Source organism: Emys orbicularis, chromosome 9 (assembly GCF_028017835.1).
Source record: "Emys orbicularis isolate rEmyOrb1 chromosome 9, rEmyOrb1.hap1, whole genome shotgun sequence".
Taxonomy (NCBI): Eukaryota; Metazoa; Chordata; order Testudines; family Emydidae; genus Emys; species Emys orbicularis.
In genome coordinates this window covers 57,563,983-57,578,648 of record NC_088691.1, presented here as the reverse complement: position 1 = coordinate 57,578,648, position 14,666 = coordinate 57,563,983, and the positions used below count along the sequence as shown (strand labels likewise).

Sequence of the window (14,666 nt, the reverse complement as noted above, 5' to 3'; positions counted from 1 at the left end):
TGCTGCCTACAGTCAGGTTCTCTTTTAATCTCATTCCATTATGAAGAGGATGGTCTCTGCCCCTTAACTTGCATGCTATTGTAACACAAAACTGAATCACTGCCATTGGAACCCAGCTGAGACTGTGGGGGATACTTGTTTGGAAAGTAAAGTCCTTTCCCACCCAAGACTTTAGCTGTCTCTTAAACGAGACAAATTCACAGCAGAAGGGCCTCCAATAAACTGGTCCTATTCCTATGAAGGTAATATTTAAGTAAGTAATTTCAACCTGAACAGAAGAAATACACCCTCCCCCGCCCCCATTATACATTCCCATTTGTCCAGGAAGGCTGGAGGTTGCTGGCGGGAGAACTCCAGTAACTATCATCACTACCTAATGAAGACAGACTCAAGCTTTCCCTCCAAAATTAATGTGCTGAGAGAGGCTGGCAGGGGGTGTGCAACATCAAACCAATCCAAGTTAAACTCCGCCCACCACCACCCTCTCCTGCTGTTGCCAGTTCTAAAGTTAGCTTATGACTGCAACTCCTGGATTTGGAGAGCACCTCTTGTCCTGATGGAGCACTGAAGTCAGTATCTGTGTGGCATTTTGGTTTTGACCAATCTCTGTTAACCACAAACTCTCTCCATGATTGCACAAGTTGGATGCGATAAGCATGACCGGGGAAAGGAAGATACCATTTGCAGAATCCCAGTAGACTTTCCAGATAAATCAGCAGAAGAAATGACAGCACAGTGAATGCTTGCTGCCTGCAGTCAGCCATTTTGGGAATGGATCCTATCTCCCACCCACCTAGGAGACAGAGCAAAGTCCACATGTCTATGGGCTGACAGATGACAATGACTGTGCAACCTGGGGCAGAAAGATTTTGTTGGGGCTAGAAGCAGCAGCCTGAGATGATTGATTCTGTAAGTCACTGCAAGGCGAAGAAAAATGCAAGTTGGAGAAAGTACTGTGTCCAAAGGTGGAGAATCCATGGTTAACAGACACTGGAAAAGCCGGTCAATCTGCACAAGATCAGTAGTCTTCCAAAGTCTCTATTTCTCCCATATTGAGCCGCTCTGATGAGGCATTCACTGAAAATCCTGTAAAACAAAAGAAGCAATGTTTTAGTCTGGATGTGCATGTCTAAGTATGATATAATCAGTTTTATTTATTATATGCAACAGCTGCTTAGAGGAGGAAGTGGAGAATAGATGCCTAATTAAACTGTGGGAGAAATTCACTAAGGCAGACTGTAACTACCCAAACTGCAATTTGACAGACACCAGGGTTGCCATGCATAGACTTGGACAAAGTGCCATAGGATCTTTAGTGATGAATCATTAACAGCTTGGTCCTGAGTCTCTCAAAAGATGGCACCTTCAGCATCACTGTGCCTCAACACCATGGGTAATACTGTCTCAGAAGGAAGAATGCTTAAAGCACAATTCAGTAGTATTTCTAAGATGTTCTTCAGTATTTAGGTGGTACAGGAAGCAGGGGTGGCTGATGCTAAGATCTAACATCCAAGGACTGACCCTGCTCATCCCTGCTTAGCTTCTGAAGATAGGATGAACTTTCAGTCTGAAGTGGTATCAGCTTCCAGTTTAAAACCGCTTTTACAACTAGAAGCCTGATGGAGACAGCATGCAGATGTACCAATAGGCATGAATTTAGGATTATTTTGCTATTTTCAATCCCTACATGCTATTCATCTATTAACTATTATTCAGGAAATCCAATATACACTTAAAAATAACCCCCAAGTTTTAAATCATATAAATGCTGAAGATCAGATGTACTAAAGAAAGCTGAGAGGGAAAGAATGCACACCAATGTTAGAAATCCAATGCAAAGCCAGTATCTGTAGAATGATTTGGATAAGGACACAAAGGTACTGTCACATCCATTCTAAACTTTGTAACTTGTCAGTTTTTGTACAAATCTCATTTGAACGCCAAGAGTTGGAAAATTGATTTGCTATATTTTTTTTGTGTGAGGAAGCTACATACAAGGAACCATGCTTTATTTTCTTTAGACAATATATGTAATTCAGAGAGCTTAATATGTGATAGCTATGCAATTTAATTTGCTGCATGTTACATCCAGTTTTTAAAAATGGTTTTAAAATTGCCTATGTTTACTGTATTTACTAAGCCAAGTGTATATTAATATACCCTCTGGGGGTATATTAATTCCTGTAATTTGAAAGAATGTTTTATAGTTGAAAAAGTACTTTTAATAAAAGGCTATGTACATTTAAGCTCTGTTACAACTAATTTTATTTAAAATTCTGTATCTCAATTTAATATCACTGATACATCAGTAGACTTTAACCATTCAATTAAGTAACCATATCAGATTCATTTGACATGCATGTAGACAGACGGGAAGAGGTAATATCTTTATTGGACCTGCTTCTGTTGGTGGAAGGTAAAAGTTTTTGAGCTACACAGAGCTCTTCTTCAGGTCTGGGGAAGGAAGCAAAGTGCATGTGGTGGAGGTAAGTTTGAATTAATGTTTGCAGTTTTCATATAAAAATGTGCTGTATGAACTCTTAATATGAAAATACTTATTTTGCCAAAAACAGTATGTGCAATCTAATGGATAAGGATGCTGATTTTAATATAGTTTGAAGATTATAGTACTTTTTTCAGGGAGCAGTTTAAAATGTATTAAAATCTCTTCCAATGTGTAATATGGATGGATATGTTCATCTTTATTTTTTTTTAAATAATAAAGTAGCAGTGTTAGAATATAGATATTCAGGCCTGCCTATAAAGGCCTATACTTTAAGAACTTAGGTGTATTTTTATCACTTAGCAGCGTCAGAGTTGGGAAAGGGGACACGGGGTAAATTCTCTGCGGCATCAGAGCTGGGATTGGAACACTGGGGAACAGACTATCTGCATATAGAGATATGCCCGACTGGTGTGAAGGGCTTCAGAATATTCTTGCTTGGAAATTAACCCCAATAAACATTGCACTGTCTGCACTTTGGACTTCTGGTCTTTTGCTGCTTGATATCTGCATGACAAGAACCAGGGAAGTGGGAGGGTGAAGGGAAAGCTCTCTAACAAGCAGCATCTGATTGAAAGTACACCTCTACCTCGATATAACGCTGTCCTCGGGAGCCAAAAAATCCTACCGCGTTATTGGTGAAACCGTTTTATATCGAACTTGCTTTGATCCACCGGAGTGCGCAGCCCCACCCCCCGGAGCACTGCTTTACCGCGTTATATCTGAATTCGTGTTATATCGGGTTGTGATATATATATATATATATATATATATATATATATATATATATAACACAACCCGATATAACACGAATATTATATTATATTATATATAGAGAGAGAGGTGTATTAGTGAATACTATCCTTTAAGTTACAAGGTAGCAGCAAAATCATTGAAGTTAATGGAAGTTATGTGGCTAAACCACAATGCAGCTTTTGAAATATTTCTCCCCATTTTTATTTATGAAAGCAGGCAATTCAGAACAAAACGACTGACCATTGGCTAGAGATGAGAGGTTTATAAAAAGAACAAGATTAGAAAAGATTTTGCCAGCTACATGACCCTTTTAAACAAGACAATTAGGGGAATTATGAAACTCCCACTCTTCGATTCATGAACTCTGTCCTGTTAAGAGATTCAAATGTGGGAAAGAATGGGTGGGACTTGGGAACACATGCATGTTTGTGCAGACCTCATTCATCAAAAGTATCAACAATTAACTCGTTGGAGATCACAATCTATATGTATGAATAAAGTATGCAGAGTAGTTACAGTAACCAAGCAAACAGGATAGAATCCCTAGCTGTGGTGAAGAAGGTACAGTATACAGAAGGGTAAAAAGACCAAATCTTAGGGAAAATGATCAAGGGGAAACAGGGAGGGGGTTTCAGTATTTCATGGCTTCAGGATAGAAAACACAAGGAATTACAGGCCACAGAGAAGTGAATCTGAGTCACTTAGGCACAGACAATGAAGCTGTTTCAAACATGGAGACAGAAATGCTCCATATTTTGAAGAGCTGTAATTGTGGGAGACATTAAAGGAGAAATTACAGCAGTCAAGAGAAGATAACAGGAGTAAGGGTTCTGGTAAATGAAGCGATAGTCTTATGAAAGTGATGGTATATAGGCTATAAAAGTTGGTTTACAGACGTAGGAGATGAGAGAGTGCAGTGTCAAACCAAGCCCCTAGTCATGGAGAGAGTAGATATGAACGGAAGAGCTGACTGAAGGAGTTATATGAAGGTGGAATTTTAGTTCCCATTTTATCATCGCACAGACCTGGATGTTTATCCCATACCAGTACTGCATAGACGCCTGCTCTCTCACTCTTTTCTAATATTACAACAATTTAGCACTTATTTAATGCTTTTCGGCTTCAAAGCACGTTAGAGCAGGGGTCTCAAACACACGGCCTGCGGGGTTATTTTCTGCGGCCCACGAGCTCCCTGCGGCCCCCTCCACCCTCCCCCAGCGTTTACCTACAGCAGCTCTGGCCCGACGCGCACCAGGGGAAGGGCAGGCTCCCTGCCTGCCTGCCCTGACCCCACGCCGTTCCGGCCGCGTGGGGAAGTGGGGGCACAGGGGTCTGTGTGTTGCTGTTGCTTCAGGCACCGCCCCCAGCAGCTCCAATTGGCTGCGGTTCCCCATTCCCGGCCAATGGGAGCTGCTGGGGGCGGTGCCTGAAGCAACAGCAACACACAGACCCCTGTGCCCCCCTTCCCCAGGTTCTGGCCGCTTCGCGGAGCGGAGCAGGGCGGGGCAGGCAGGGAGCCTGCCCTGCCCCTGGTGCGCGCCCCCCAAACCGCTCCTGCAGCCAAACCCCCTGCCTCACCTCGACCCCCTCCTGCACCCCCCGCCGCACCCTGCACCCCAACCCCCTGCCCTGAGCCCCCTGCCACACCCCTCCTGCACCCCGAGCCCCTCCCAAGCCCCCCTGCTGCACCCCGCACCCCTCCTGCACCCCAACCCCCTGCCCTGAGCCCTCTGCCACACCCTGAACCCTCTGCTGCACCCCGCACCACTCCTGCACCCCGACCCCCTGCCCTGAGCCCCCTGCAACACCCCACACCCTGACCCCCTGCTGCACTCCTCTTGCAGCCCAACCCACTGGCCTAAGCCCCCTGCCACACCCCAACCCCCTGCCCTGAGCCCCCTGCCGCACCCGTCCTGCACCCCACACCCCAAATCCCTGCCCTGAGCCCCTGCCACACCCCGCCTGCACCCCACACCCCACCTCCCTGCCCTGAGCCCGTGCCACACCCCGCCTGCACCCCACACCCCACCTCCCTGCCCTGAGCCCGTGCCACACCCCGCCTGCACCCCACACCCCAACTCCCTGCCCTGAGCCAGTGCCACAACACACACCCCTCCTGCATCCCCTGGGGGCAGAGTTGGGATGGGGATTTCGGGGAAGGAGTTCGAATGGGGGCAGGGAAGGGGTGGGAAGAGGCGGCGCAGGGGTGGGGCCTCATGGAAGGGGTGGAGTGGGGGCGGGGCCGAGGGCAGTTGGGGGGGAGGTGTCAGTAATGCGGCCCTCGTGCCAACGTACTAGTCCTCATGTGGCCCTCGTGGTCATTTGAGTTTGAGACCCCTGCTTTAGAGACATCTTCACAGCAATCCTGCTGTGGTAAAGTAAGAATGTTCCCCATCTACAAAGAGAAACTGAGGCAAAAGTCAACGCCACAGAAGGAGTCAGTATCAGATCCAGGATTAGAATTCTGGAGTTCCTGATGCCAAATCCTGAACTCAAACAATGACTGTGATCCTTAACAGGTGACCAGCTTTGCTAATTTCTTTTTAAAATTTATTTGTGCTTTCACAGAATGACATCTGATTAAAAGAAAGTATTTCTCCAAACATCAGTATTACCAATCCATCATTTACATTTTGTCTAAAAGGATATGGATCTTTTTGAAGCCTAAGGAACAGAAAAGATTTAATTTTATAATATCCCCATCTAATAGTTAAATTTGCTTAATATGTAAAAAAGCTACATTAAATAGGCACTACTGAATTCCTTCCAAAAACCCTAAGGGGGCAGTTAGAGCAACATCCTGAACCATTGCAAAATTATTAGAGTGATCTTTGTTTAATCCGAGATGTCAGAGGCCTTCCTGTCATAAAAATAAATATTAATTTTGTGGAAACAAGGTTAAAGGATTTAAATATAGGCCTCTCCGTTGTAAGAAACAGAGCAACTGTCATGCTAAGTCTTAGCCTAATACCGCGAGACCTGTAGAATAAGGGCTCATGTCAGAAGCGAGTAAGAGACAGCAGAGTAGAGTCAGCGTGACCCAGCCTTGAGATAGCGATGTTTTGAGAACAGAAGTGAGAAAATACAGGAATGGGCAGGACATAAACAAACTGCAGACATGTTTAATTAATGCATGCCATTAAAATGTATAAACGCTTGTGTGATATTGCTTGTACTTTGAAGAAACTGAGGCAGAGGTGCTCTCTGTCAGCTGTGTTCTTCCCTTGCAATTGCATGTCCTGAATAAAGCTGTCTCTGATTTTGTTGCTTCCAACCTGAGAGTGGAGTTAATTAAAGATTAAAAATTGTGCAAGAAACTAAATCTAGGTATGGAAAGTTAAAAAATGGAAGCAGAAAACCAATGCTGCAAATTCTGTCTTAAGAAAGAACAGGTTCTTATGGGTAGCTTTTGAAATGTCAGGGAATGTAATTTTTATTATGCAAGATGCTTCTATATTTTCCCAAACTGCAGTATTTGTTCTCCATCATGATTACATTTACTATAACATCAGGAAAAGGCTGAATTTAGCTGAAGACTTATTAACCCTTCTTTTAATATCCTTAAAGATCCAGGATATCTAAAGTAGAGGACCAAACTTTAATTAATTTAAAAAACAAAGGAGAATCAGCTCCTCCTCTTCACACATCAAAGAGACGCTCATTGTGTGTATATCTGATACTTTGTTAAAATGAAAAATTGAGGTTCTATACGATTTTAGCTGTTTACCCTTAATGAAAAATACCCATGTAAATTGATTTGTTCTCTACTTCCACAGCCAGAAGTCTTTTCTTCCTATCTCCACAAGGCTTTTCTTGGATTCTTCCAACCTATTTTCAAGGTGAGTAATTTCAGAATCGGGTCAAGCTTGACATTTAAGGGATCAACCAACTCCTCAAGACCACAAATTACAGGAAGAATGGATTCCAAACCAATATTTTTGCCTTTTCTATAAAAATAGTTTTTTTTAAATCTGCTAAACTGTCTCTTTCAATCTGTTGTAACTGCCAGAGGGGAACACGTTCAGGATTATGCCTTGCTCATCATACTGACTCCTGATAAAACCACCACAGATGTACCTGTCTAAAAGGCAACCCATCTTGTTTTTCTGCCTCTGTTTAGGTGAAGTGATAAAACAAGCATGAACATAGGTACCTCCTTAAACTATCTCAGAAGCATATAATTGTATTATATATATTGTACGCCATACGCCCTGCATCACCTGTGGCAGTGATAGGACTATTGGACTGGCAGTCTCAAAGCAGCCTTCAAAAATGCAATGAATTCGTTAAAAATAATTTTAAAATACAGACTACTCTAAAGGAGCTTCCTCCATCTTTCTTGCATATATTTAATGTATAAATGTCTAGGACTTATGAAAGACCCAAAAAGAACTTTGCAGATGGAACAAAAATTATGGCCTCTATCCCAAATAAGCCACTGAGAGGAAGAGCTTAGTTTTAAAGTACCAAAACTCACCTAACAAACTGGGATCTGCTCGAACCATTTTCTGTTTCTTCTTTTTCTTGCTACTCTGCACAGCTTCAAAGTTGGATTGCTGGTTGTTGCTCTGATTGGTCTGAAAGACGGAATGCAGTGCGCTATGGTTCATCCCCCACACTGAATCCTGGAACAAAAATTCTAGATTACAAGTTAGAATTAAATGTTGCCTGTTCATTGGAAGTACACAGATGACATCAAGTCACTTTCCATATGACATGGATAGTAGAATATCCATTAATCTATCCAATAAATTTACCTTTTTCCTAAAACTAATCCTGCACCATAAAATTATCTCCCTATAAAGTTATTTACACAAGATCTCAGATAGATTCTGTACAATTCCACAGTAATACCCAAAATATGTTTCCTCCCCCCATTCTAGATAATCTACCCCCTTCACCACGAAGACCTATATACAGAGATGCAGACTGTCACTGAGCCTTTGCTACCCTCTCCAGAAATACTATCAATGTACTTGGAGATCCTCCTCCAAAGCAAAGGTCAAGCAAATATGTACCTGCTGCTGCTGCTGACTGGCTTTTTGTTTGGCACGGCGCTCTAGAAACTGCTTGGCAAATTCCTTGGCCTCAGGGGTATCTCCAAGGTAGGCTCTGATGTAATCGTGGACCTCGTATGGAGACTCCACTTCCTTCAGGAAAGAAACAAACGTGGGAACTGCAATACGAGGGGAAGAAGATGGACCATGAGAGAGACGTGTGTTGATGCAGGAGTGTGTGCGTGCAAAAAGCAAACAAACTTTGTATTCTTTATTCAATTTTCTTTGTCAAACTAGCAACCATTGTAAACAGCCTCTCCTGTTAAATTCCCCATAATATAGCCCCAGCAAAAAATGGTTACTAACCTTTCCGTAACAGTTGTTCTTCGAGATATGTCGCTCATATCAATTCCACATTTGACAACCGTGCATATCGCACACACACCCATAAGATTTTTCCCTTGGCGGTACACGTTGGGCTGGCTCTAGTGCCTCTGGTGCTGTGCGCTTATGTTATAAGGGGTATAAGTATAAGGGGCCAGCCCCACATCCTCTCAGTTTCTTCTTGCCAGCTAACTCTGACAGAGGATGGGTCCACCTCCTCGTAGTACACCTGAATACAGGATATTATCCAGGATGAGATTCTCTGGGCTGAAACCGGCAGGCCTTTCATCCTCTCTGCTATAGCCATGAAGAGTTGCATAGATCTACAGAACAGCTTAGTCCTCTCAATGTAGAAGGCTAGGGCATGCCTGACATCCAACGAATGAATCCACCGCTCTTCTGAATTCCTGTGCAGTTTTGGGAAGAAACTGGCAGGAAAATGGCTTGGTTGCTATGAAACTGCGAAACCACCCTTGGAAGGAAGGCTGGTTGGGGCCACAGCTGAACATTGCCCTTGAAGAACACTGTGTACAATGGTTCTGACGTAAGGGCCCGGACTTCAAAGACCCCCACCTTTGGAAGATAAACCTGGTGACCTCTGGGTGAAGGCACCACTTGTGGTGAGAGGAGAAAGATCTGCTGAGGTGATCTGCCAGGGCGTTCCGGGCTCCCGGAAGATGGAAAGCCTTGAGGTGGAGCTCTTAAAGCAGAAGTCCCATAAACGGATAGCCTCCTGACACAGGGCAGAGAAGCACGCTCCTCTCTGCTTGTTGATGTAGACAATGGCTGCTGTGTTGTCCGTAAATACTTTTACTACTTTACCCATGATCTGTGGAAGAAACATTTGGCAAGCTAAGCGTACCATTTTGAGCTCCCTGATGTTTATGTGTAGGGAGACCTCTTCCTGGGACCACAGGCCCTGTGTCCCGAGGCAACTGAGGTGGGCTCCCCATTCTAGATCAGAAACGACTGAATCAAGGGACACTGATGGCTGGGGGATGATAAAGGGAACACCTGCAGTTGCCGACTGGGGGTCCTTCCACCAATCAAGGGAGATAAAGATCGGGCTGGAACAGCAAGCATCAAGTCCAAGTGTTGTCTGTTTGGTGAGTGCACTGAAGCAAACCATGTCTGCAAGGGTTTGAGGTGCAGCCTTGCATGCCGTACCAAGTAAGTGCATGCAGCCATGTGTCCCAGAAGTTTGAGGCAAACCCAGGCTGTTGTGACAGGGTATGCCAGATCTGACATTGTCTGGAAATGGACCTCTGGAAGGAAGGCGTTGGCGTGGGTCGAGTCTAGTACTGCCCCGATAAAATCTATTCTCTGTACTGGGAAGAGTCGACTTTTGTTTATTTATCAACAGACCCAACGCTTGGAAGGTGACTTGGACAAGGCTGATGCTGGTCTTTACTTGAGCACATGAATGGCCCTTCATCAGTCAGTTGTCTAGGTATGGGTAGAATTAGACTCCTTGCCTTCTGAGGAAGGCTGCAACCACTGCCATGCATTTCGTAAAAACCCAGTGGGGCTGCAGAAAGAACAAAGGTGAGGGTGGTGAATTGGTAATGGGTCTGGTTTACTATAATGCTGAGGAATCTTCTGTGGCCTTGGAAGATGGAAATGTGAAAACAGGCGTCCTTCAAGTCAAGGGCAGCGTAACAGTCCCCTGGATCCAGGGAGGGAATGATGGAGGCCAGAGAGACCATGTGGAATCTCAATTCCTTGAGATAAATTGAGGTGGCGCAGGTCCAGGATGGGTCTAAGACCACCCTGGCCCTTTGGGATTAGGAAACATTGGTAATAAAACCCCTTCTCCTCTCAAGTTCTAAGGCACCTCCTCCGCAGCCCCCACCCATAGGAGGGTTTGCACCTCTTGGGCTAGAAGTTGCTCGTAAGAAGAGTCCCTGGAAAAGAACAGGGATGAGAGGGAAGGGTGGAGGAAAACAGAAGGGTATCACTGTCCACCACTGTATTTATTTATTTATTTTTTTTAATGGAGATATACCTATCTCATAGAACTGGAAGGGACCCTGAAAGGTCATTGAGTCCAGCCCCCTGCCTTCACTAGCAGGACCAATTTTGCCCCAGATCCCTAAGTGGCCCCCTCAAGGATTGAACTCACAACCCTGGGTTTAGCAGGCCAATGCTCAAACCACTGAGCTATCCCTCCCCCCAGCAGTCCAATACAATGAAAGACTACACCAGGCTGAAGTGGGAAAGTCAGTCTGAAAACAAAAAGGGGACAGGATCCGATGAGGGAAACTAGTATAGAGCCCTCGGAACACCTTCAAAAGTTCTATTTGGGGCCTCTGGAGTCTCTCTGAGATCCTGGTAGTGAGGTTGCGGTGGATGGAAGCGGTTGACGACAATTGGAACCCTTGCTCCTTCTCCTGAACAGGTTCTGTCGTGGCAGCGGCACCGAGAAGCGAGCCAGCTGATGAGGCCTGAAATGCTTCCTTGAAAGAGCTGGAGCATAGAGGCCCAGGGACCTGAGGGCAGCCTTTGACTCCTTCAGCCCATGGAGCTTTATGTCCGTTTTATCCAAAAACGGTGACATACCTTTAAATGGGAGGGCTTGGATTGACTGCTGGACCTCCTGTGGTAGCCTGGGGATTGAAACCAAGAGCATCACCCCAGGGCCATTGCAGAAGCCATTGTTCTGGCTGCACCCAGGGTCTTCGAGTGAGGCTCTAGTTATGTTCTTTCCCTCCTGTAAGAGAGAGGAGCACTCTTGCCTGGAGTCCTGAGGCAATGAGTCTTTAAATTTCGTCAAAGAATCCCACATGTTGTAATCATATCTCCCCAGCAGGCCTTGCTGGTTCGAGATATGCAGCTGCAATCTGCCCATTGAATACATTTTTCTGCCAAACAGATCGAGTTTCTTTAAGTTTTTCTATTTGGAGGTAATGCTTGCCTGGCCTTGTCTGTCCTTCTCATTGGCCAGCATTGGAGCCAGGAGGAGGGTGAGAGTATAAGTACTTTGGCTGTCACGTAGTATTTCTTCTCTTCCCTCCTCAAAGTGGGAGGGAGAGAAGATGGGGTCTGCCACAGGGTTCTGACTGGACCCAAAACAGCGACATTGATGAATAGGGCCATCTTCAATGGTGCTGCTGCAGCCAAAATGTCAATGTGGATATAGAAAGACTCCTTGAGCACCTCAACCTCTAGCCCCAGGTTAGCAGCTATTCTCTTTAGAAGCTCCTGGTGGGCTCCAAAGTCATCTTGCGGCAGCGAGCCACTTGGCTCCAAGGTGGACTCATCTGGGGAGGAGGAGGAGGAAGAGACCTGTACCAGAGGGGGAGTTCCACCTCGTCTTCTGCCCCTATTACCTCCATCGGGCCCACATCTTGTGTGTCAGTACCGGGCTCGGTACTGGAGTCAGGGTATGGTGGCGAATGGATCGGTGCGGGAGCCCGCCTCTCAGATGCAACCAAGTAGGACCAGTGGACGATGGTCCCGGTACCGAGGGAAACCTGCAGGGGTTCCAGAATGGCCACTGTATCGGCTACTATCCTCCTGACCAGGTGCCAGTGGGTGACCCATACCCGGGTCTGGTGGAATGTAGAATGGGTACCGGCTGCAGCTCTTGGGATGGACAAAGGGCTCCACCGCAGACTCCGAAAAAGAGAGTCCTCCTGAGGTGACCATGGGGGACCTTGCTTCTGTCGTTTGGTGCTGAGGGTCTGGGAACCATTGCCGGACCAGGGATGACCTTGCAGAAGAAAGAAGGGTCGGCTTGCCTCTGTAAGGTACCTAGGGCCCAGGTGCTGGGAAAGAGCTTGGAGCACCATGTTCTCTCCTGTTCATTTGAGCCGGTGGTTGTCCCATCAGGGTTGGTGATACCAGGAGAGATAAGTCCCTGGCGGCTGCAAAGGCCTCCAAGGTAGAAGGCACTGTGATCACACTGGAGCCACAATGACTTCCTGGCATCAGCTGAAGTGGAAGTTCTTGGTGCCGAATCCAAGTGGGTTGGCTCTAATGCCGGTCTAAGAGCAACGTCCATTAGGATAGCCCTCAGTCTAGCTTCTCTTTCTTCGTACGAGGCTTAAAGTCCTGACAGAGCTCTCATACCTGAGCCTCTCCCAGACACTTCAGACAACTGGAGTGTGGGTCTCTCACCAGCATAGGCTTGCCACAGGAGGCACAAGGTTTGAAGCCCAGGAATCGGGGCATCCCTGAGCCCAGGGTCAAAGGGAGCCCCTCTACATTAAAGGAGGACTAACTTTCTACACTAGTACTGTTTACACTAATACTATACTAAGACTAATAAACTAAGCTAAAGAGAAGAAAACATTGAAAACACATTGCTGAAAGAAGAGGAGATGTTCCGGCAACCGTCACAGGCGGTAAGAAGGAACTGAGAGGGTGTGGGGCTGGCAGTGCCCCTTATATTGGCGCATAAGCATGCAGCACCAGAGGGCACGAGTGCTGGCCCAACAGATACTACTGAGGGAAAAATCTCCATCAACAGTGCATGCGGCACACGCACACCTAATGTGGAATGGACATGAGCAAGCACTCGAAGAACATATTGTTGCAGATATTCTACTATTTTACCTACAGAAAGGGAGACAGGCCCCTCTCACCCCACTGTGATGTGCAAGAAAATTAGGTGTACAACCATAAGGGCAAATGAACCATTGCCTCATGACTTGCAGTTCCTAACTTGACTCATTTTGCAGCAGTTAATATCAGCAGCTCACTGAACCCCAGGCTCAAATGGACCATAAACCATTCTCTCTCTTATGCCGCAATCAATACATTTTACTGACTGAAGCATCAGAGCAGAGCAAACATAGTTCATTCAAACTGTATCCCAAAAATGCTTTAGAGAGACAGTTACAATGTTAATTATATTGCATGTATTTAGAACTAGGCTAAATTCTCATTCATCTGTGACCTGTCACCTCCATCCAAAAGGAACCATCTGTATGGGTGAGAGTGGGAGAGTCTGGAATTAGTCCCAATTCCATTCTACCTGCAATATTTCACCCAAAGAGGGAAGACAATGCAGTGCGGTTTATAGCAATGCCATTTCCCAGCTAATTATGTCCTCTTGCTGAATGAGCCAAATAGCACCTTGGTAAAAATGCAGTCATTATTCCATGTGTGCAAATGTACAAATGTGATGTTGTTCTTCATATACTGTTACAAAGTATAACATTCATTCTTTCCCACTTCTTACCATCCAAGTTGTTTGCTGTGTTGAGTGCATGTAGCATCTGTTCACACCACTGAGTGAATCCATCCTGGGCTTTATTAACCCCTTGGAACAACTTCAGCAGCTTCTCCTCTTCTTCTACCTTCTTGTTCTGTCTGCTCGTAATTCCTATAGATTTACTTGACACAAAGAAATTGTAAATATCACATATTATGCCTGAAACAGCCATCTATTTACTTAAACAGTATTATATAAGATTACATTACACAGCCTACAAAAGCCCATGGATTTACAGAGGGCCAGTTACGTTTAAGAGTCAACTTATTTTCCTAGTGGATGTGAAAAATCAAAGAAATTGGGACTCTGTGGACAACCTATAAGCTGTTTGTTGCTAAACACTATTTTAAGACAGCGGTACAGAATTTTCAAGAACCAGAGATGATGAAGCTATAGTTGGTTAAAAGATCAGTGCAAGACTGGCAGTCCTTTGCCAAAAACAAACTCCTCCCCTGATTCCTACCTGAGGCTGGCATTGCTCTTGTTTTTATTGGTTGAGTTACGAGGCCCCATTTCCTTCACTGCATCATCCCAGAACCCCATATTTGAGTTTTTGGTGTCAGCATTGCTCCAGATGCTGCTGACTAGATCAGATGCCCACTGGGTGGTGGGATTACTGTTTAGAGAGCCCCACACTGAATTCCCAATGCTGCTGTGCAGGTTAGAATGCTGTTGAAACAAAACAGAAATGAGACCCTGGTTATTAGCATCAGATCGGGAGGAACAGCAGCAATGTCTCAGAAAACCAAAATGGAGTGTGATGAGAGGGGAACAATGCAAGTAACAATTCTCCATGTACTGGTTAGGT

At 45.3% G+C, this 14,666-nt stretch overlaps 1 protein-coding gene across 1 annotated transcript in view; it reads right to left on the bottom strand.

Annotated features, from left to right (window-relative positions):
* Positions 1–977: 977 nt before the first annotated feature.
* The window catches only part of GIGYF2 (GRB10 interacting GYF protein 2), a 153,986-nt gene continuing 140,297 nt past the window's right edge, over positions 978–14,666 (bottom strand). The window contains exons 23-27 of the mRNA XM_065411184.1: positions 14,322–14,527; positions 13,826–13,980; positions 8,278–8,435; positions 7,737–7,884; positions 978–1,086 (exon numbers count right to left, since the gene is read on the bottom strand). Of these exons, the coding sequence (XP_065267256.1) occupies positions 1,019–1,086; positions 7,737–7,884; positions 8,278–8,435; positions 13,826–13,980; positions 14,322–14,527 (735 nt within the window). The 3' untranslated portion in view covers positions 978–1,018. The remainder of the gene's footprint in view (positions 1,087–7,736; positions 7,885–8,277; positions 8,436–13,825; positions 13,981–14,321; positions 14,528–14,666) is intronic.